Source organism: Galleria mellonella, unplaced genomic scaffold (genome assembly GCF_026898425.1).
Source record: "Galleria mellonella isolate WM207_F2 unplaced genomic scaffold, CSIRO_AGI_GalMel_v1 utg63, whole genome shotgun sequence".
NCBI classification, from domain to species: Eukaryota; Metazoa; Arthropoda; class Insecta; order Lepidoptera; family Pyralidae; genus Galleria; species Galleria mellonella.
Genome location: NW_026442130.1, coordinates 4,773,148 through 4,798,907, shown reverse-complemented (window position 1 = coordinate 4,798,907; position 25,760 = coordinate 4,773,148). Strand labels below are relative to the sequence as shown.

General features: G+C 34.5%; 1 protein-coding gene across 6 annotated transcripts in view; it reads right to left on the bottom strand.

Moving 5' to 3' along the window:
• The window catches only part of LOC113521956 (zinc finger protein 608-like), a 148,382-nt gene that overhangs the window by 78,614 nt on the left and 44,008 nt on the right, over positions 1 to 25,760 (bottom strand). For all 6 annotated transcript variants that reach the window (XM_026907641.3, XM_026907639.3, XM_026907640.3 and 3 more), the window contains one exon: positions 14,819 to 15,631. In XM_026907641.3, coding sequence (XP_026763442.2) covers positions 14,819 to 15,571 — 753 coding nt within the window. In that variant the 5' untranslated portion in view covers positions 15,572 to 15,631. The remainder of the gene's footprint in view (positions 1 to 14,818; positions 15,632 to 25,760) is intronic.

Genomic DNA, 25,760 nt, shown 5'->3' with positions numbered 1-25,760 from the left:
TTGTGGTACGACTGGCGCGCCGTGCTACCCGTGATCAGCTGCTACAGGCTGCGCGGGTACGCCGCGGTGCCACCACGGAAGGAACAGGGCTGCCGGGCGTACCGCGTCGCTTTTATGTAAATGAGAGGTTGACAAAGGTTAACAGACAACTATTTCGACGCGCACGGACTTTTTGTAATCAGTATAAATGGCGCTACGTGTGGACAAAGGAAGGCAGGATATATGTACGGCAATATCACGATAAAGGTTCTCCACGTTTGCGTTTGCGGACGGACGATGATTTTGTTCGAGTTTTTGGTCCGGAAGCGGTTCGCTCTATTTTTTAAATCTCTACGTTACACATATTTAGTACACTGCTGTAATTACATTTTCTTCGAAATTTCTAAAAATGTACAAAAAACATTATTATTTGTTTATAATCTATATTTTATTGTTATCAGTGTACAAAAGCTTGAGGTAGTGTTAGTTTTATTTCTTTTTTATGGTATTTTGTTACATTTATTGCATGCTTTAGTCAATTTTTTTACAATTTTGGAGTATATTTATTTATTGTTTAATAGCTTGAGTGGTTTTGTATATATTTTCCTTTTTTATACACATTGTACGGCTACTCCGCTATTTACATATAAAAGTAGGGTGAACCAGTGTGTCGCAGTGATAATATCCTATGATCTTGAACCGTTTGTATTGATACTACACATGTACCGATTATTGTTTTTTTACACCTTTTACTTATATTTTAATAGCTTACTATTTTCTTTTTTTTTTTGCAATTATTTTGAAGTATGTGTTGTGTCTATTTATCTACTACTATTTATTACATTAATTAATACAAATTTAACAAAAATATATTTACAAATGTACAATTATGACTTATATATATATGCATGTGTATATGCGATGCCATGATGATGAAAAGTCAATTTTTTAAGTTAGCGCTATATAATGCGGGATCGTTGAACACAGGTCATGATGATTTCATTATTGCAATGAATCGTTTCGAACCGGATATTGTGGCGATAAACGAGACATGGTTGCCGGCAGGCCAGGAGGCGCGTGCCCCCACGGTGCCAGGGTACCGGCTAAGGAACACGCCGCGTCCGCAGTACATGCGTGGCGGTAGAGGGGGTGGTGTAGCTTTTTATGTTAAGCAAGGCATGCGCGTGCGCTATGTAAAGCATCCCAATGGAGGTATTGAGCAGATGTGGCTATCGACAATAGTAAATGGTTATCGTGTTATTGTAGGTACGGCGTATAGACCACAGTGGTTAAACGTAGACTTATTTATTGATGCATTAACCGAATCGGTAACATATTTTTCAAACTATGATCACGTTGTGCTGCTAGGTGATTTTAATATCAATTTACTCGATAGTTCGAATAACAGTGTAATTAAATTCAACCAATTTTTAAGCTGTATGGATCTTAAACAGATAGTGAATGAACCGACACATTTTTCAGTTGGTTCCGATACTTTAATTGATCTTGTATGTACAAATTGTAGGATCCGTGACATTTCTGTCACAAATATTACTGGTTCACTTGGTCATGCGATGATAAATGTTACTCTCACATTAAGGAAATCTAAAATTCCACCTAGATCCGTGACATATAGACCCATAAAAAATATAGACATAAATAAATTTAATGAGGACCTTCTTACACATGATTGGGCATCTGTTTCGTGTATGAGCACGGTTGATGATATGGTCGATAGATTTAATACGCTTATTATGTCCCTTTTCGACAGGCATGCTCCAATAATGACGAGAAAATTCAAACGTCACCAGTCACTTCCTTGGATAACTGATACAATTAAGTGCATGATTGACTTACGCAACAAAGCACATAATAAATATCGTAAGTCTAAATTAGAGAGGGACAAAAAATATTATAAAGACCTCAAAAATACAGTGTCTATGAGTATTGCTGCTGAGAAGAAAGCCTATTATAATCATTATATTAACTCTAATACGAGTAATAGTAAAGTGTTTTGGAGGAATTTGAGGGATAGAATATTAATAGATCCTTGTAAAAGTGATTATCTTCCTGACAGCTTTAACGACCCTAATAGTATTAATAAATATTTTCTAAAAGTACCCGGACCTGAAACAGTCCCTATTTCACAGCTAACCTATTTTGAATTTCATCGGTTTAATACAACGACGCCTAGTTTTAGATTGGAACCTATCAGTTCAAATGATGTTGCCAAGTATATTTTGTCCATACAATCAAACGCAATTGGGACTGATGGTATTAGTCGAGACATGGTTTTGCTTACCCTACCACATACTCTCTCTATTATTACTGATATAATTAACAAATCAATTGTAACAGGTGTGGTTCCTCATCAGTGGAAAAAGGCATTAATTACTCCTCTTCCTAAAGTTGACCATCCAAAGGAATTTAAAGATCTGAGACCTATTAGTATATTGCCTTTTTTATCTAAAATCTTGGAAAAAGCCATATACTTTCAATTATTAAAATACATTGAAGTCAACAAGATACTGCCGCTTTTCCAGTCGGGGTTTCGAAAGGGCAGAGGCACTGTCACAACATTGCTTGATGTGACAGACAACATATTGGCTGCTCAAGATAATGGTCAAGGCTCTATATTAACTTTACTTGATTTTTCCCGCGCATTTGATAGTCTCAATATTTCATTATTACTCTCTAAATTGTCATATTATGGGTTTAATCATCACTCGATTAATTGGTTTAAGAGTTATTTAGGAGAGCGATTTCAGGCGGTTAAATTGCTGAAGGATGATGGTACTTGTATGATATCTTCCCCCAGGTTGGTGAAGCGTGGAGTTCCTCAAGGATCTATACTGGGCCCACTTCTATTTATTATATACAGTGCCGACCTCCCTAATGTTATTAAGAACTGTAACTATCATTGTTATGCGGACGATGTACAACTGTATATATCTAGAAGTCAAATTGGGATATCTAATGCCGTTCAGAAAATGAATGAAGATTTAGATCGCATCGCTGCATGGTCTAATAATAATGCTCTTGTTCTTAATCCTTTAAAATCAAAATATATGGTAATTGGCTCGAAAAATCAAATTGAGAAGGCATCGAATGATAATCTAGTTGTAAAGATCGGTGATACAAATATTGAACATGTTTGCGAGGCAAAGAACCTTGGTGTGCTTTTTGACAGTAATTTACGTTTTGAAAACCATGTGTTGGGTTTGGTCCGGAATTGCTTTAATCGACTTAAAATATTATACAAGATACGAAATTTGTTGTCAGAAAGATCACGAATTACACTCTGTGAATCTCTTGTATTATCCAGATTAAATTATGGTGATCTGGTCTACGGGCCTCGTCTCCTTTCTTCATCTCGTCGAATGATACAGAGGATTCAGAATGCGTGCTGTCGCTTTTGCTTTGTTGTTTCACCTCGTAGTCACATTACACCATATTTGAATGAAGCATCTATGTTGAACATGGACTCACGTAGACGATTGCATCTTGCTGTACTTATGTTTGATCTTGTGAAATTTAAATCCCCTGAATATCTATATAAAAAACTCAAATTTCCGACTTTCAACAATTATTATGGATGTAATGTGTCTCGATCAACGCGGCCCCCGTTGGCGGTTCATAACCATAGGACAGTCGCTTTTACCGGATGTTTTCGCCACCAGGCGACTAAATGCTGGAATAACATACCCCCTCCAATGAGACTAGCTGCATCCAAATCAATTTTTAAAAAGTTGATAAAGCAACATTTATTAAATAAGCAAACATTTGGATTAGTTGCCTGGTAGCGACTGCTTTTAACATAATTACTGTGGTGAATTATTATTTGTATATGTTAAAAATTATGTTTAATTAATTAATGAAATATATTATTTATGCATCATCTATATAAGTATGTATCTATATAATATAATTTTACCTTTTGCTATTAAATTGGTTACACAGGTCAAAATAAAAGGTTAAATTGGTAACACTCTGGGTTTGTTGCACGCGTCCGTGTAGCCTTACTTCAGGTTGTAGCTGAAAATCAGTGCTTTGCTTTTAAGCAAAGGTATCACTGAGCTGTAGCCTTTTTGGGTCACTGCGACACACTTGCTGAAAATATTTCTCCAATATTAATTTTTTTGTTTTATATGTTGTTTTATATTTGAAAAAATGTAAATAATCAAATTGTTTCATTTTATTTATTAATTTACGTGTGTTAAATGGCTCAAATAAAGTGTTTATCTATCTATCATATCTATCTTATAATAATTATAAAAAAAAAGTATCTTATATTGAATTAGCAAAATGTTATTAGAGAAAACTTAACTTTTACATCATTATAACAAGATAACAACATTAGCCAGCTTAATTTTGTAACGTATTAAAATTATTTTTAAATGTGTAATTTTAAAGCGATTCAAAAGATGTGTATTTACAAAGAAATTTAATATATTTCATCAATTGTTTCCATTTCCTTTTATTTTCTTAATATTAATTAATAAACAACCATTTTTCGAAGAATACCGTCTAGTTCCTATCGATTTTGCAATATTTATATAATTTTTTACATGTCTTTTTAAATAAAGACTTACATTATGAAAAAAATCGGTTGTTAATATAATCATTAGAACACGGTTCTCTTTTTTACGCTTCAATTTCTCTTTCAAAATAAACACTCTTATTGCCTTTCCATTATTCCTGGAAAGGCTTTCATTCTGAAAATCTCGTTCGACTTGTTTACCTATTCGCAAGTATAATAAAATATCAAAAATAACTTCGGAAATGTAAATGCCAATAAAACAACGTGAGGGTTATTAAATAATATTTTTCTTGAAATTCCTTTTTATTCTCAGTTAATGAAATTATAATGAAAATATTTTATTTACAAACTGTATATTTTTCTGTTATTCTATTGCTCGTTTTTTGTTTGTTAATTCAATAAATATATTTACATGCATTTGTACGAGTTTTTGTGTGTTGAATCTTTTGCGTCACGTGTGCTTACTTTGTTGTATTTTTTACATAGAATAATGTATATATATACATGGAAAATTGTAAATCGATTGCGTAGGCCTTTTGAATTGTATCGGAAATATAGATTATAGCCCGCGTATAAAAAAAAAACATTTAAATTCTGTTGCGAGTACAATTTTCCTTTATTTTTACCTTGTACGTCTAGTAGATTTGATTGTCTACGTACATTTTATTTCTATCATGATAAAACACCTAAAATTGCTTGTAATAACGCAAATGTATTATGCAAGTACAAAGGGAAATTTTTTAAGTGAACAAAATATCAGTCATCTGTACCGTCCATCAAAATACATACAACAAAATACATACATACATAAGTCCGTGTCAACCCGCTGTACTGTTAACAATGGAGAATTTTTCTTTTTGCTCGGTTACACCTTAATGAACAAAAAGCCAAGCTATGTTCAAAAAATGCGTAACATCATACCGAGCCAGGGTCGTGCCAAGGTCACCGACCGGTACCGAAAACCGGTAGACCAATGAGGCTAGTGAAAAAAAAATAAGAAGATACGTCAAAGTAAACAGCTACGATTGAAGATTGATTGATTAACCGTTCAATAATAGAGATCGACAACAAACTGTGAGTCAGATACAAATCGCCTGTCTCTATTAATATAATTCGATGTATAATATTTAAGTAACACACATTATATATCCGACTTTATTAATAGAGAAAAAAGTCAAATGTGCAATGTAAAGTACATTACATATTCAGCTTTGTTCCTTAAATACAAAGTCGAATATATAATATGCTTTTCATTGCACATACGACTCTGTTAATAGTGACAGGCGAAATAATTTTCCAACAATTTAACTGCTATTCTGGTGCTGGCAATTAGTTTTGTAGATGACAAAAATTACACAGTGTTTCTGGCGTTGTCTCAATATTTGAAGGAGATCTAAATAGACGCAAATGTCGTGGTTACCAATCAGACATTTCGTTGAAAACTTTCAACGGTTTAGAAATAAACATATGTGGTCGCGTGGGCGGTCCACGCATCACAATATTGTGAAGACAAACTTTCCAAATCGGCTGTTAGCTATAAAGAAAATAATTTATCCCTTAAAATATTTAACTATAGAGAAACCGCGATATACTCGAAGATAGACGATGCAATAACCTCAATTTATAAGAAAACATAGCGCATCATATTTTTTCCACTGTAATATATAAAAAGGTTCATTATTAATAGCAAACCTTCTTTTAGATCAGTTCATTTCGAAAGTGCCACCGTTCATACAGTTTTTGTCAATCCTCTAAATTTTTTCAGTGTATATTGTAAAAACTTCAAATTGAATTAAATGAAATTCGAATTCATGTGGAGCTCATTTAGACCCTTTTTAAGTAACGAGTACTTAGATAAAAAAAAGCAGGCACACTAAGCTCATACAGTTGCGACATCTATTGAAATCTGTGTTTATAGGAATATTTATTCTAATATAAATGTTTTGTAAATAGTTTGTACAAGTATACATACAATTATAAAGAGGAAATATTTAATCGTTTGTTTTATTTGTAATGTATAAACATAAAAACTACTAAACCGAATTTAATTTTTTGACGTATAGTAAGCTATATTAGCAGCGAGTAACATAGACTATATATCGTCATAGTCGTAGAATACTGACGGATCTTTACGGAACATAAATTCAAAATTCTATCTACCCATGCGAAGACGGCTCGAGTCTCTAGTATAAGATACGAGTAATCTTAGCAAATAAGACAAAGAAACAATTGAATCAACAATGACTCTGTTAATATTTTGTATTCAGTGCAGATATGAGCATGTTAAATTAATATTGAAGTGTGCTTTATATCACCATATTTCTATTAAATATATTTTTCAGATGGTGATTATTAAAAGGCATAATAAATTTATATCTATTAATAAATGTTGGTGAATTAATAATGATAATAAATTATCATGATGGTAATAATTATTGCTTATGTAAATGAATATTTTTTTATCCTTTAAAAATACGTATATAATGACAGATTATGAATTATATCAATAAATCTAAAAGACGATAAACAGTCGTAAACATAGATAAAGTTCAGACTGCCTGGGCAATGTATTTTTTTTTTTGTGTAATATGCATTTAAACTTATAATAAATTATAATAAATAAAGTAAATATGGAACTAAACCTATCGAAATATAACTAGATAATTAGAGACCTAATATCGAAAAGGGCAAAAAAGATCAAAGAGTATCCAAGAAGATAAAAGACAATGAGATAAAAAGACACGGGGAAATATTATTTAAGAATGATGAGTTGGAAAAGATGCTATCAAATGGCAAGGAATTAAAAAGGTAACAAAAGAAAAACTTGAAGGAGGTATAAATATGTAGCTTGAAAACAAGCTTAAACATGCATAAAAGTAAATATAAATTACGTTAATGCATACAATAGTTAAGCACTGTTTACACAATATAAATTAATATGATACAATACCAAACATGATACAGACAATGTTAAAGCAATGAATAAAAGATGCAAGAAGTTTTTGAGGGGAAAACTTTAAAATTATAGGAGTGAATACAAAATGTTAATGTTTGTGGCATGACGTTTGTATTTGAGATTATCATCTACTCTAAAATCATGTTGAGGAATATTAAATAAATGTTTTTTAATAGTAAATAGATTCCGTATTGATAGAAAATATTGCAATGAAAAACAAAAGAACACTGCCAAATAAAATAAAAAATATATGGCTGTTAAAATAAACTCTATTCACACAAACATCATAACCTCTAATTAATCTGTTTTAGCTACTGCTCCGTTTCATCTTTTTTTTTTCTAATTTCTCAATTTGACAGTAACAAAACATAAAAAATTAAAAAAGGACCTTTGTAAGGTTATTTGCTTTAAGATTTAATTTTTATGAATAAGAGTTGTCATATTCTGCTGTCACTGTTTATGGGAATGAAGAATTCTAACTCTAAAACCTACTAGGTTAACAGAGAACAGCCGAAAGTGGCGGTCGCAGTGCACAGCATAAACATGCACTCACACAGATAAACCACTGAATCGATACGGGGGGCCGCCACCCCGCGTCCCATCGAGGGGATGAATTTAAATTATTCACAGCGGGTATAACTGCGTGCCGTCTTTAACAAACAAATTACGTATGCGCGCCTAATAACGCGATACACGCGGCGCTCGGCTTCTGGGCCAGCGAACTTTCAATTATAAACTTGGTAGGATAAGCGACGCGGGTAGGATTCGTAATTACCTCCGACCGATGACTGCTCTCCTCGTATCCTCACCGGAATTCGCTAATTAGTTCAACTACGTTGTAATTACTGTGGTTAAAAGCTTTGACGACGCTATGATAGATTTAATAAGCGTTTTGAGCCAATTACTATTTTTTTAATTTAAAAAACTTGTATGATGATTGATAGCTTCGTTTTTAAGGAAAGATAAACTTTGCATCCGATAACTAATGTCTATTAAAACAAAGTGTAAGTAGTTTGAAAAGAACAATTGTTTATGTAGATGCAAATGTAAAAATGACACGTTAAAAATAAATAATTTTAGGCCATTAAAATTTAGATAGTACAACTGAATGAGTAGGGAAAAAATATACGAAGGTCTATGAAAGCGTCATACAATACTTTCTTTAATCCCAATCGTGTTCTAAACGCCGGCGACACAAAGCACGAAAGTAGGGAGCGTATAAAACGTCAAAGAGATTGAATATCGATTGTCGAGTTCGAGTCGACAGCAATCTCGGAGACGGTGAAGCGCGGCGGGATGTGCGCGGAGCGGTGGAATGCGGGGAGGGCGAGGTAGACGGCAGGGTGCGAGGGACACTTCCGACCGTCCGTGACAATTTATGTTATTGGCACCGCTGGTCGGCGGTGATACGGGCCCTCACATGTAATTGTTAGTTGGGTACCGCAGGATATTGGGGCATTAAACGAGAGCGGTGATTGATTAAGCGGCGATAACGATTACTGTCCGGAATATTGCGGTATGGATTGATAGATTAGAGAGGGCCAGTCTATTAGGCCTGTAATTAAAACGTAACGTAACCGGTAGCTACTAACATGCGGGTGTAATATGAGAAAGATTGTATCTTATATAGAGGTAACGGATAGAAACCCAATAATACAAGAAAACAAATTGAGCTCATAAAAAAGTTGGAAGTTATAACTTGTAACGTTCAACATTTGGGTCCGGAAACAGAAGGATAGAAAGTTTGTAGAGAATAAAAACAATGTAAGAATAATATAATATCAGATCTTAGTACAAGATTCACGAAGAGATATAACAAAAAACGTTATATATATTACATATATTCATTGCAGGAATTCGTTGATGTGACTATATCGACAAACTCCCACAATAAAAATATTTACAAATTATCCAAGCCACATGGCGATTTAAAAATTCAGTTATCGCTCGACTTTATACCGAAGCACAATAAAAACACGTGGCATATGCGAGCTACGTTCCCGAATTCACATATTAAGCCAAAAGATCAACAAATATATTTTAATCCTACCCAACAGCATTCTCGCGTTTCCGGCGACAAAAACTCGCTCCGACGACATATGGCGAGAAAAACCAGACATATTATCTTAAGTCGAACCCAACAGGACCCATTAGTAAACAACACAGGCACAAAAGAGAGCAAAATAGCGGCTTATAAAAAACGTAACAAAAAATCAGCTTTTGATCCCCTGCTCCCCTATATTGTGTTTGTGAACGTTTTATTAGTTGGCGAACCGGTCGCTCGATCCTATTTGGGAATCGTCGGATTTCTCATTAATCTTATTATATTATATTGCTACACTACATATATCATTAATACGCAATGAATAATGTTGATAAAAATTATGTAGCTAAGTTTATAATAAAATAATTAATAGACAGACAGGAATGATGTCATAGTACGAGAAGTACCGTCAATGTGACGCTTATAGCCCCGATATGAACTGTGACAACGACGTAATAACTCTTATTTTATGTGATTATTTAAATCAAGCAGATGCTATAATATCTGTAATAAAGACTGACAATGATGACAGCGAACTCTATGCGCAGTAACTTTCCACTTGAACAAAGAAACGGGCAGGTACACGGCAGCTGCGGATTATAAGCCAATAGTACGACCAACCGGCTCCCCAACACAGTCGACCGAACACGACACGACTCAACATGGATCTCGATGCGCTACCGGAATACCGTATAAATTCACTAGACGAAATTATGACAAGAATAAGAAAATTCGTGAGGGAGCACAACAAAAATATATGCTATTTCAGTGATGACAGGTTCACTTTAATGTTAAATAAAATAATAATAGAATGCGCTTTGAAGCGTCTCGATATAGAAAAGCGGCTGTCGTGCGATGAGCGAACATTTCAAATGGAATGATATCAGATCCAGTCACGAGTACATAGGTAAATTACAAAACCGTTAAATAACTAACTGTAAAAATAAACGCACATCCATATACCGACTTCGGAGTTGCGAGAACGAGAGTCGCGATAACATCGCAGCAATTAACATTGAATCAATTTGCTCTGCAGAAGTGATTATTTATTATCGTTTCAATTGTTCATGACATAATAAACGAGAACGTAACAAACCGCAGCCGAGTATAATGCGAAGCGGAAATAATAATGGCATTTGTTAGAGTGGAGCGGGCTGTCGGCGCCGCGGGCTTTGCCCGGCCTCACATCCTAATTACGCCAATAATAATTACACAGTAGTCCCCGGCAGCTGCCTGACTAACTCCTCGCGCCTTCTGCTGTCTTACTCAATAGCATAATAAAGCTATAATGTTGCACGTCGACACTAATTACTAACTCATTCAAACTATCTACTTACCTATATGTCTGTTACCTATTATAAGTATCCACTTAATACAATTTATTTTTGGATTTGAACTACTAAAATACTTGCAGAACGTTAACTTATTGTCTTCACCAGCGATTGTTTTCATACGAGTGTGACTAGCCGACGGCAGCTCATCAACGAAGCCTAATAATTCTCGCAATTATTTATTGCAATCGCCAATCCTATTTGAGTATTACGGACAGCTTTGGTCTCCGAGAGGCAATTTTATTTTATCACATCAATCAATTACTTCGAGTATTCGTTATTAAAATTTTTATTCACGGTCTGGCCGAGAGGTCACAGCATTTTGGCTAAAGCAATAACGTTTTTGTGAAATGAATGATGATACGCCTCAGGCAGGTAATGCGATACGTCCGTTTCGGGAATAAATAAAGTCGTTGAAGCGAAAAATTCAACGGAATTTATCATTGATATTAGTGTTTTTATCCCTATCGTTTATACTGACAGATGGTAGGTACACTTTGAAGCTTAGTATAACAAACACGTAAACGATAGATGATTGGAGAAATCAACAACCTTGTGATTGACTACGAGTATCTGTTTATAACATTTCATGTTTTCTTTTGAAGTTTTTTTTCTGTAGACATATAATACTTTATTAACTCAATAATTACCGTGATGTTATTTATTTAATAAGAACGGCAAGCTTTGATTGCCAGTTAGCTCAGTTAGCAGTTAGTTTAGCGGGAGAACACTGATCAACCGGCAATCAACATGTAAATTTATTCAGAGCGATCTGTATAATCGAGCGAGCGGTGCTATTAACCTCATTCGCCACGACATATACATGTTAAAGATCATGCTCATCTAGTCGACGCAACAGAGATCTTATTAATTTGTCATCATGTTTAATAAATTTTATAAATGAAGACAAGAGCTGCCAAACTCCATAAGTTATTAATTTTTAATTTTTTCATGTAACATAAAGTATTTAAATCGTTACGAGATTTAATTAAAATGCTACCAGCTGCATCAACAGGTACCAACATAATAATATAAAGACAGTACATGAGAGTATTACAGCCTCTCTCACTTTGAAGAAGGTTACAGGTCAAAAGCCCTAATTTGTCTACTACGCTACGATAGATGTAATAAACGAACATGTCAGTTTTTAAATAGTCCAATTTATGATTAAATTTTTTTATGTTAATGGTTATTATGCAACGACCTTAATTAGGATTTAAGGGCATAATTAAATTTTATTACATAATCATCGCATTTAATGACAATTTAATTAATTCGCCGAATAAATTCTTATTATTAATATACAATATCAATAGATTATCATCTACATTTTAGGCCGTCTATCAAATCATCTGCTACGCATAGTTCCCTACGTGTTTCATCACGAAGTACAGTTCTAGATGACTAACAAAAATTACTTAATCTTTTAACTAATTATCTAATCAGTAAATATGTGCGCTGAGTCGTGCGTAAAAATATCTATCAGTAAATAGTTATTTAACTATAAAAATGTATGAGCGATTAAAATTCAAAATTTTATAACCAATCCATATATAGCTATTAGCGGCCATATTTAACTATAAGTTCTATTTAAATAGGAATTGAAAAACGTTTTATTGACAAAGCAATCACTCCCCTTTTAGAAACAGTGTATCGTAATAGCACATTATGTTTGATTGTATAGTGAAGAACACAATTGTGGCAGTATAACATTATGAATAACAAACGCAAGGGGACGAATGGATAGAAGCGAGTGTGGAAAAATAATATTAACAACTGTATATATAAACTATCAAAAACAATTACTCCATATACTATAAATTTATTAATAAAATTATTCTATATCATACCACAGATTAAGGATATTTAGTCTTTAATCATCAAGCTCGTTCCAAAACTTTACCAGTTAGGGTGAACGTTAAATTGAATCCACAAGCACTTCAGAAATTTTTAGAGCCCTTGACAGTGATTAATGAAAGGAATTTCGGAGACTGCGATATATTCAGTCTCGATGCTCCCCTCGTCTCGCGAATAATAACAAGAAAAGTAAAGGGAGACACCCTACCTTACGTTACGATATACGAAAATACGCTATTCCTTTATGTGGCGCAGTAATTTGACTTCTGCCATAAAATATTGTGGTTGCGATATGTAATATTGCTTAAGCAGCTGTGTTACTTTGGTGTACACGATATAAATATAAAACAGCATAATTTGATGCGGTTAAACGTGATAAGTTCATAAGAGATGGACGTAATTTGCATGAGCCTTTAGCAATAACTTCAAGTCACGTCAGCTTGATTAATGATACCCATGCGAGTTGTGAAAAATGTTCATGTAATGCAGGTGCATAAGCGATTGAGTTATACACACTTTCTAAGTCACACGTGCATTATTGTAGCAGGAGCTAGATCTACTTCAGAATACTAATGAAGAACTAATAATTTATATTATATACTAATAACTAATATCTATGTAATGACGATAGCGGTGGTCGTTTAGCGATACCCTTATGTTGACCCGATACTTATGACCTGTATCAACTGTATGACCTCTCAATATTTACAATTAAATGATATAGCATTATCTAAATGAACATTTAAAAATTGACCTCATAATGCTATCACTCAATAAGATTTCCATATAAATTTGACACTGAAATATTTTAGTATGTAAAAATTATTTTAAAGCTTCACATGCTACATATAAATCTGATGCCAAATTTGTATTTAGTAAAATTTTCAATATTGTATTATTAGTTCATTTCACCCAAAGACATTTCTGAAAGGTTAATCCGAAAAGATTTAAAATCTCTCTCTCTCTCTCTCTCTCTCTCTATATATATATATATATATATTTTCTTTTTTTGAAAGACAGGTAACGCAGAAGCGTCCATTCTTATAAAAGAAAAATTAGATGTTGACTTGATGAACCCTTGAAAGATAAACGAATTAATAATTTATTCAAAGCAGTAAGTACTAAACAGTACACGGAAGCTTATTACTTATTAAAGTCAGAGGCTGGCTTAACAATAATATTAATTTGTAGAGCGTAACGGGCATTGTGACTTTCGTGCGAACCACTAGCGAGGGAGCATGGGGTGATTTAATGAACCGATGCGGTGGGCGACAGCGTGGATTACTCCCCGCGACCGTTTGCACTCAATCAAGCTCGCAAACAGCCCTAAGCCCGGACAATTAAATACACTCCGAAACAATCCGATACAAACGCGATAAGAGCAATCGCACAATTAGTACGCGATTATTGTTATCTGCCAACATTGATTCGATCAGATAATTACATTAAGAATGATTCGCCGTTTCTTTTACCTACGGAATTTTGAAATACTAGGTCATTAAAATTGCCTTATTTTATGTATTTCTTTAATAAGCTATCAATTTTAATATTATAATACTTTATATAATTCTAATTTCAACTCTAATTGCTTCAATTTTTGGAATGTATGTTGTCATACGTCAGTGTTATGTTTTCTTTTGTTATAGCACGGCATGTGCCGCGCCATTTTGAGCATATACAGACAACATTGACCATGATTTTCCAATTACTTATTCAATAAAAAATATGGTATATGTTATAAATAGTAGCAACAACAAAGTCAAAATTTAGATAGTGGATGGAGTCAGTTAATATAAGCATTCCTCCTGATTGCAGACTGTGCCGTTTCCAAAACATGTAGAAATCAATGTAATTCTTGACTGCATTTTAAAAATCCTGAGCTTAAATTCCAAACCTACCTTTTTTAAAATGCTAGCTTTCGTAAAGCTACCGTCCGGGTAATAGTAACTTTAGAAGAGCCACCTAGAAAGTTTTGACACAAGAGAGCAACGCGTTCACAATAGAATTGTTAATAATTGATTGATACTTTGCTAATCTAACAGCTGTAGAAAGTTCACGTCAAGATTAGCCATCATTTCAATATAATAATATAATATAAAATGGTTCATTACCTTAGGTTCCGTTTTAAGTTTCTTTGCTGGGGGCTGCGAACTATGTTGTTCTTGTTGCCGCGAATCATCGGGTTCCGGTTTCGTGGTTGGTTGTGGCGCTTGGAGGAGCTGCGGCGCGGGAGCGGGAGCGGGCGAGGGCGCGGGCCCAGGCCCGGGCGTCGCGGGCGTTGTCGGCGCGGGAGTCGTGGGTTTGGGTTCAAGTCGCGGCGCGGGTGATGGCCGCGAGTCTGGTTTGGTTTGCGTCGGCGGCGCGGCCAGCGCGCTTGCAAGCGGCGCAGGCGGTGGCGCAGCGGGCGGACCGGGCGCGTTCGGCGGTGGCGGAACTCGCGCAACTCCATTTACGTCGTGGGGTGGGTGTGGGTGGTGGTGCTTGTCTCGCGCCTTGTCACGCCGGTGACCACCGGAGCCACGTTTAGCGGCGGCGGGCGGCGCGGCGGCTGCTGGCGGCGGCGGTTTCGGCTCGCCGTTCATTTCGTTCGACTTAACAATCTCGTGCTTTGCCTCGGAGCTCTTGGTGCCAGGCTTGGTACGCTTGATCTTCATCTTGAGCGCGGTGCGCTGCGCGTCCGGTTCGGCGCGCGCCGCCATGCCGCCCGCCTCGTCAGTCTTTTCTATGTCGGCATCGAGGTCTATGATGAGGTCGCCGATGCCGATGTCCCATTCGTTGTCATCGTACTCGAAATTGGCGGGGTGCGCGTGGGGCGCGGGGCGAGCTCCGCCGGCCGGCGCGCCCTCCCTCATTGGCGCCGCCATGCGCGCCGGCTCGCCGCGCCCGCCCCCCGCTGCCCCGCACACGCACACACCATTGTAGCCCTGAAACAACAATATACATGTCAGCAAAAATATTTATAACTATCAATTAACGTCCCACTGACGAACAAAGATCCAAAAAACAAGAGAATGATAATATCACCGCGCTGGTGAGACTTGATAATATTTTACGAGTTTTTCTTCTCTAGTACTGGAATGGTCTTTTTTATTATCGTCAATCTCTCTTACATCACTAAGATTAAGGATTCGAGTGATCACCGCATGAGGTTTCATACAAGAGCATATTGAAATGGCTTTCGTATCTAGCCTATTTACAATTTTTGAGCAATATTGCGTCAATGACGTTACGGGAAAGTAAACGATCGTCTAGTGTTATACACGAATTTTTATTTTTGTTAATTTTTACTGTTTCCAAGAAAGAAAATGTACAAATGGTGTTGTGCCAGTGTGCACAAATACTACTATAAACACATCGGATAAACTGTTCGTTAATTCGTTAACCGAAAAGGCCCATAATACGCAAAAAGTGGTTGCAAGATGTTCATAGATTTCTATGCTATAGTGAATGCTTCATTTATTTTCTTTTATGAAGATAATTTTGATGTACATACATAAACATATTTTTATTTATGTAAATTTATAAGTATTTCATTTTGAAGTTCTTATTTCGATTTTATGAATATCTTAATTAACGATTTGAGGTTAAAATTCAATACTGTCATTTAGATGCCTACGTTTTCAATAATTTAGCAGTGGAAAATAAAATTAGTAATTAATAATTATTCGAATAAAGAAATCTTTTGTTTACAGTATTCTGCTTAATAATGTACTACCAAGAATGCAAAGAAAAATCAATGACAGATATGTTTACTATCATATTACGTTATCATACACTCGAAATCGTATTCGATTACGTGGTGCTATTTTAAAACACTATAAATTTTTTGGGGGTGTTATGGATAATCAATAATATATTTTTTTTGTCAAATTAATGCATACCGCTTTTAAACCTCGAGACTATGCGGATGGCATTAAATAAAGCATTACTTTTTATATGGTCAAAATAGCCTTATCACTATCTTCTCTCTGTCAACAAAAAAAAAATGTATTGACAAGCATGGAAAAAGCAATACCAAGGATAGCTAGCTTTATAAAAGAACTGAACACAATGCTGTGCACAAGTATTTTAAATTGATCAGTACGTTTCATCGAGCTTAACGGGGCACAACCGCGCCGAGAACGGCTGGGCTAGCACCGACAAAAGAAAAAAAACGACAAACAAAACACAATAAGCCCACACCGTGGGTTCTCATCTCTCGCTGACGCTATAAAAATTAATATACAACCGTAAGTGCTTAAATGAACATATCCATTTAAAGTTATACCTATATAGAAATTTCATATCGTTCGCATTTATAACCAATTTAAAGAGGCTATAATCGTAAAATGGCCATAAAAGAGCGTAGATAAGGCCGGTTACACTCACAAAGCGTAGCATAAACCTAGTAGGTATGGGTGCGTGCTTACTCCCAAAGATAGATGTACGATTGAGTATATACACTCACGTGTTACAACTGATTACATACTTTCATATCTAAAATACATTAATAGAATTAGGATGATTCTTTGCCTTGAAGAAAGTGAAAACTTAAATTAATGTGAAATTGTAAAACTTAACAAAAAAAAAAACATTCTAACGCTATTTTATGAGACATAAATGTAACCGAAAGCACGATTTATTATATCAATTCCGCTCTCTTGCCACGCAATTGGCAAGAAATGAACGTGTTTTTTTTTGCGAATAGATTAAAATATTATTCGTTGGCAATTTGTTACACCAACTAAATGATTTTAAGCTTCGATATGTCTACTTATGTTATTAAGTAAATTTAACTATCTTCACGGTAAGTTCTCTGTGGGGTAGGCAGGGAGGACGAATGAAAAAGATTCATGATCCGGTCCTCTATCTATATGTCAAGCTTCTTTCACTTTAATAATTCATATCAAGCATACACGCTAATTTTGAAAACTCTTGATAATATGAAATACGATAGCACTACTTAATTTCAACGGGAACAGTGATTAATGGGCTTATGTGGGTGAAACCGTGGAAAATAACTAGTCATTCATAGTTTCGCTTTTACATCCTTATTTATATTTTATTAAAGTACTAAGGCAGGGATCTCCATTTTTTTTTTGTTATGATAACAAACAATAGCTGTGTTTCAGTTTGAAAGGTGAATATAACAGTGAAATTACAAGATACTACAAGCATCAGGAATGACGATTCATGAAGTATAAACATTGACGTCACAGTATTTTATTGTGTTATACATGTCTTTGGGCGTCGGTTACCGTTTACCATCAAGTGATCAGTCAGCTCGTTTAGCGTTCTAAATACCATAAAAATGATCTACAAGATAAAAAAAAATCAGTTCTAATTGATTTATTTAAAAAAAGAACTGGTCGAGTTACATATATAAATAACTCTGTCACATGTAGTGTAACTAGTGTCATTATCTACATTAAATCTAGTATTCTGTCAGTTTGATGAATGCATGGCTTTATCTTAATTTGTCTGACAGAATCTAGTTGTTTATACGCCGAGTCGGTCATTAGTTACCTCACTTCCCAGAATTGGAACATTACGTACATACATCTAATCGCTGATAAAGCAATTTAGTCACATATGTAATTGGAAGCGTGTGTACTTCGTATATTTCACAAATTGACCTAAATTACTTTCTAAGTAATCATAGTATATGAATTTCTAGGTAATTGATTAAGCACTTTATCAGCATAATACACTACAGCCTCGATATAAAAAAAGCTGAAGTTCGATTTTAGCAAATTAGTAAATATACGTATTTTACTGAGACTAGATTTTATCTTACGGAAGTTGATATCACTGGTTACTTGATTTGAATTATTTTGTTTAATTCCGCTACGATTAGTATGGGTGTGACTGCCAACTAGGGATGGATAATATACAATAATATCTATATATTGGTTCATTAATGAATATATTAAATAGAGGTTATACAATATATAATATGGAAATGAGGCACCCAGTCGAAATGAACTTAGATATACAACTGATATGAGCGATGTCGACATATATGATGACCCTTTTTCCACCGTCAATATCCAGTGGAATACCCAATATACAGATATTGGAGTGATACAGATATTACCCACGCCTAATGCCAGCATTTGAAGATTGAAGTAATAGTGTTCGTCAACTTTCGAGTGTTGGCGGTCACACATAATACTTAATGGTGGCGGAATTAAACAAAACAATTCTAATCAAACAACCAGTAACATTCGTTATATCAAGAAATGTTCAGAGCTGCACAAGAAAAAAGTAACCCTGTACATGATCTGGCTCGAAGGACCATTTACGGGGTTGTTCTTTTTGGTTAGAACAGGTTCCCGTATGGTATTGAAATGGTGTGGTAAAAGTTTATTAAACATCAGATATAGTGTGGTAAAAGCAGAGTTCATTTAAAACTAAGTACTTACGCGCTGTTTAACACTAATTTGTAAACGATAGACTAGTGAAAAGGTAATAAAAATGTTAGGGAATACGCGCCAAATGCTTTCTAATCGGCGATGGTTCGATGCATACTACTTGGTTTCCAAATAACACACAAATTTGTCGCGCATCAATTGTGCATAACATGCAATTAATATACATGCTGAGCTGTACGGTTGCGTAGCTTCGAACATATGTATAACACAGATTACCTACGTAATGAAATCCTATTAATATTATAAACAAGCTGAATCGACAGACGTTCTGTTAAATTTATAGAAAAAATTTAATTGACAGCTAGAAACAGTTTGTAAGGAACAAATAAAAATAGGGGTTTTACTTGTATATTATTTTATTTGAATACTTATTAGTCAATCACATTTTAATGACTGCTTATGTTAAAATTGAATAAAATTTTATACATCAATAAACCATATCGTAGATTTTAGAGTATCTCTGCACATCGTAAAGGTTAATTGGTAAAGAATTAATTAAGTCCGCCTTTTGTACCACATTTTTGATCAATAAAGTTTAAATAAATCAATTCACAAGAGTGAAGCCGCAGAAAACAGTATAATACAATCTTATAAACGTTTGTAGTTTGACTGTTAATTAATCAATTACAACTAAAAGACTAAACATATTTTAATAACACATTACGAATTTTTTTAAAAATAAAGAAGTAATTTATCGGTCCTTTATAGTCATACGAGGACTAGGAAGACAGCGCAACAGGGAGTCAGATTACGTTCAGGACAGTTTATAGCCGATATAACGTAGACGATGCGGGCTTTACTGCGCCCTTTTGATAACTCGTCGTAATTTTTTTATGACGCGCGTGCTTATGCGGCACTGGTACTGGATTATCATTATGCTGTGGGTAAAAATCTGAAATTTGAATTTATTACGCCGTTTTCCGCAACTTAATCAACGGAGAACTTCTATCTCCTGGCTTATCGTTTCACGGCTCTTCTTTTCTTGGAAATATATTTTTTGTGACTCTATATTGTATATACAATAGATTTATGAGTATCACAATTCTAGCTGATCTTGACTATACGAATACCAAAACAGTTAGTCACTTTAGAGAAACTGAACTCGATCGACTTCAGTTTCCCTAAATTGTCTTCAGTTTCTTCTACTTAATTAGCTGAAAAATCATTATTAAACACGCGGACTATCTGTTAAATAATTACCATCAATTAAATTAGGGAGGTCAAGAGTTACCGACCTTATTCTTAAAATTCTATAGAAAAGCCTCGGCTATAGAAACTCAATCTACATATTTATTCATTAATAGATTAACATTCGATATCTGCATGATTACACATGTACACAACATTTCAACCGACAAACTTAAACACATTTAATACAATATATTAAAATTGCATATTTGTATTATTATAATATAATTTAAGAATACAATTATTTTTACAAATAATCTAAATCTACTTTAGTCAACGAAGTATAGACGAGTTTGTTATATGTTTAATCATAACATATTTTGAATTAGTAAGAATCGACGTAAAAATGCAAAATAATAAATCCCCACTAAGAATTTGAAAAGGATCAAGACCGCAGATAAATCGCATCAGATTCCATTATACTAGAGTCGTATGTTTGTCAATAGGACGGTTGATTGGGAGCTCCTCGATGCGTTGCAAGCCTGGTACAGTGATTTACGGACCGGGCGCGCTACTTGGCACTCTGCCCGAGCATCGAACCCGGACTAGGTGCACTTTGCACAAGAAAAATGGTTTCTTTCGCGGAAATATGCTCGCAACTCACAAAAGATATTAGCTGGCTGCACAAACACAGCTTTATTGGGGCAAACAATGATTTGTTTGGGTCCTTTTTTGGGCAAAAAGTTATCTGTTTGGCACCGAAAATGGTGTGGAATATTTTGTTTGAATATATATATCTGAGGCGGACAAATAAAGAGCTAATCGACGCTCATTTGTTTACAAATATTCATATAGCATATTCTATATATGTCTAGCTAGAAACATTCCACAAATCAAAGCTTCATATTTATTATTGCAATAAGAAACAACTATCGTCATGTCAAACCATAAAGTAAATTCTCTGCTATCCTATACTTTATGTCTTTCTAAGATGTCATTTATGAAGTGCTATGTCGTCATCACTATCTTTTCGCATTATCTACTCTGAATACTCCCTAGCTCGTTACTTTCTCTGTACAGTTTATTATAGTTCTCTGTTCAGTATTATTATTAATGGAAGATGATGCATGGAACGGAATAAGTATATTAGTTTATATGTGCAAAATAATTGGTCTTTATCTCCAAATTAAAATAAAAGAAAAATAGCTTTTTTTTAAGCATTTTTTTTTCTTTTTGTATTGTACACCTTACATACCCATTCAACACTATAACGCTATACTTAAAACATACCTTATAATTTAGATAAAAGTTGTTTTGGGTTCAACGACAAGGAACCCAAGGTCTCGTTTTTCAATACTTATCATAAATACCCGAGAGACGCTCAAATAATTACATTAATATTGCCCCGAATTATACAACATCTATACGATCAATTGTAATTACAGTAAAAGCTACTGAATTTATTTTGACCTCATTGCTTGAGGATTATTTATCTTATGCCTTCACGAGACACTAATACACACTATAAACAACGCTCTTAAAGTCGGACGGAACAAATATTTATTTATACACGTAAAAGGAACACTCGCCACTTCAGGAAACGTGACTCACAATACTCAGCTACCATCAAAGCGGCTCGCCGAACAAAAGGCACGGGGAGTAAATGCAACACCTTAGCGGCGTTGACAGAAAACCCCGTACAACTTAATCTGTCGTGTCGTGATGTACCGATAATGTTCGCTAGATTATCTCACGTTCACCGTAACATACAACTCGTAATGATGTAATGTAATATACCGCTACGACTATGGTCTCCATATACAGTGGGAAGCCCGGACAATAATCAACGACTTAGTTTATTACTTATACGGAGATATTGAAATTAAATTCGGGTAAATTCAAGGATTTCTCATGTTTCTCAGCTTTTAACTCACAATGAACACGGTATATGTTTATGTGTGTGAATCTTCTCTATAACTATCCATTAACTCCCACTACAGGATTCGGTTTCTTTCTATAAAAGAAATATATTAGCCTACTACTCTCAAGTAAATACTTCACTCACTCACTTCCTCACGTTCCTCTTAAAATATCACTAAAGCCTAACTGCGGTTACCAACCCACCTGCTAAGTATGGCAACTACTGACAACCCTCCCGTTATGAGGGAGGCATATGTTCAGCAGTGGACAGTTAAAGGCCGATATAATGATGATATAATTGTCACGTTAATCAGGTAAGTTGGTAAATTTTATTTCAAATTTACCTTCTTTTATATTGGTATTAGAGGCGTTGTTCCCTTATTCGGATTAAGGGACTCTCTTAAGGTATCCCAATGATAAAAAAGAACGATTACACATTGTATTCTTGCTTCGTCTTATCACCAAACAGATAAAACCAATTTCCTTACTTGTATTCTTTTCTAATCATTAGTTGCCTATTCCTATTAAAACGTACAAGGAAATTGGCTAACGATGGGGTATTATAAGTGTCATTTGAAGTAAAAGTAACAGATTGGGCTCAGAAGTTCGAGAACTTGTTTGGCCGATAGTGATTAATGTCAACAGAGCAAAAAGTACACATATCTACATCAAATGTGTAGTAGGAAATAATACTGTTTTATTATTTCCTAATAATGCACATTAATTGCTTGACGCTTTGGCACCACATTAGACAAGTTCCAGTTTAAGGCTAAATCGCAGACAGATCGAGAACATATTTCAAAAGACTACTTGGTTTAACAATAACGACTAAAAACCTTAAGCAACTTTGAGAATTCCTGTAAAAAATATAAAGACTTTTTTAATAAAAAAAAAGTTTGAGTTCAACTGGTTACCACTTCCCATCAGATGGACCGTTAGCTTGTTTACTGTGTTCTAAATCATATAAAAAATAATGTTGTTGTTTTGTAAGCCACTCAAATCCAACTAAAAAACACAAACACAACAAAAAAAAAAAAGAACAGTGTGGTAACCCTAGCCAGAACAAAATCGTTATTGCGCCCGCAAATTACCGTAATTTATATGAACCAATAATAAGCCCGTCAATGCTATATTATCGTGTATTAATACTTTGAGCTGTAATACATAATGATAATATTAAAAAAATCGCATGGGTCGCAATAAAATTACAATTATTATTTATTAAACTTAAAACAGAAACTCTATTTCTTGCTGACATACAATTTAATTATATATTACATAGGGACAACAATACAACAGATTCAAAATCCATAGAGTAATAGACTAGTATTAAACAGTATAAAAAAAGTTTTAAGTTTCACTAACAACAAAACTGATCTACATCTAGAGACACATATAAATAAATATGTGCATAGACATTTGTGCTTTAGAATAACTAAAAGAACACATAAAAGATACAAGGCCAGTAATTTTTGAATTTTTACGACTTTTTATTTAGGTACGTAAATTTATTTTATGTTTATGTTCCACATGACATAGTGATAAATGACGCAATCAACTACTTGCCTTGAAATTGCAAAAGCTATTTACTGCTTGTAAACAGCATCCCACTCTTGACCCTTTCGAAAATATCATCAGTAATGCTGTTTTTGTCAATTTTCTAAATTATTTACGAACATTTGTTTTTAGTTTATTGTTATTTTAGTAAAGCGAGTAAGTAGTACCTTCTATCTTCTAAATAGCTTTTATCCGCGACTACGTCCGCGTGATCGGAATATGTTCACTGACTAGGCTAAAAGTAGCCTATGCCCTTGTTTATCTCATATAGTACGTGTATAACAATTTTTTTTAGTTATCGGTTAAGTCATTAAGATGCTAAGAGGTAATAAACAAATAAACTCGCTTTTACATTTATAATCTTAGTAAGGATTTGTTTACGCTGTATGGGTTATCTACAATATTATTTTACTAAATCTCCATCAAGAAAATGTGTGACAGTCAAGATTACAAAATGAGCGATGGCTTCGTAATCTAGACATAAACATACATGGATTGCCGCTTATTGAAAATCCTCTTATGTCTAAGACTGCAGCGTTATTGTACGAGGAATCTCGTGGATGAACATTTTAAATATATTCGTCTTTTTCACTCTAAAGAACTTTTCAATACAAGTAAAAGAGACAAGCGTGCCAACTTGACAGGGATATATAACGCTGCGCGCCTAGTCTACTCGAAGGAATAATATATTCTTTGTGGAAGGAAAACGTAAATTGATTTGGATGGATTCGGGTCCCTCATCTTGTGGATACTAATAACCAGTTAAGCGTAAAAGGGCCCGAGGCGAGGTAGTATATCGGCGGGATTATCTGTTGCCAGACGTCTTTACACGTGGAAAGAATTAATTTTATCTGTACCCTTGGTCATTTATGATCGCCTAATGCACATTCATATTTGTTATTTATCGCCATCTCAACACTTTATTTTTTTAACCAATAAAAGAGGTAAATTGTAAACGTTAGAAAAAGCCATTGTTATTTATAAAAACAAAATCATGATGGGTGGGGTTAAATAAATATATCTAATGTTAAAAAAGGAATGGTTTAATTGGTTTTTAATGGATAAACTCAACTAATTTTAAACCTAAATTATTCTTTCATCAATATTCTCAACCGTAGCTTTGAACATATAGAAAAGCTACATTATCAACCAATAACATGGCTTGTATCTTATTAAAAAAAAAATTGATCTTTACTTGTACAAAACTAAAATAGGTCTCCAAAAAAAAAATAGAATTGAATTAAGAACCTTCTTCTCTTCGGAAGTCGATTGAAAACGTGTAAAAATTATAATGGCATGTAGGTACCTATTTGAAACGACATAATGTCGAAATTAATATAAAACCAAAGGCGTTAATTGTTATTAATTAGATTTTATTATGTCCCGAGTTGCGATAATAGTGACAGGTTAGGGGTTATCATGTGCAATACAGTTTTACAATGTTTTATGTATTTTATCTAAATAACGTCATGTATATTAATAAGAGAACCTTATGACCTTTAAAAGGTCTTACGTGAAGTGAATAACAATATTATCAGTAACTAATTGCAGCTGCTGAAAACACAATTACGATTCTATGTACGTACAAAAATTATAATAATTTAACACTTTAGCTGCATAAAAGTACAGTAAGTTCATTAATCATTACCACCATCATTTCTGCCATTATCTGCCCATTGCAGAACATAGGCCTTCCTCATAGACTGCCACAAGGAACGGTCCTGAGCTGCATCCACTGATTCGTTGCGATCAAGTGGGAGGGTGTCGTTCTACACTGCGTTTGCCGTACAAGGTCACCACTCTTCCTCATCAGTTGTCGATTCTTTGAACTACGTGACCATCTCATTGCCATTTCAGATTGCTTATCCTACGGGCTGTGTCGGTTACTTTGGCTCTTTTGATGATATCCTCGTTTCGGATATCATATAATCTGAAAGGGCTATGGCCCTCTCCATAAACAGTAGCTCCCATCCCATTTCTCCTGATGCCATCATCAGCAAATTCAATCGGTTGCAAAAAGGACAACTAAAATCGG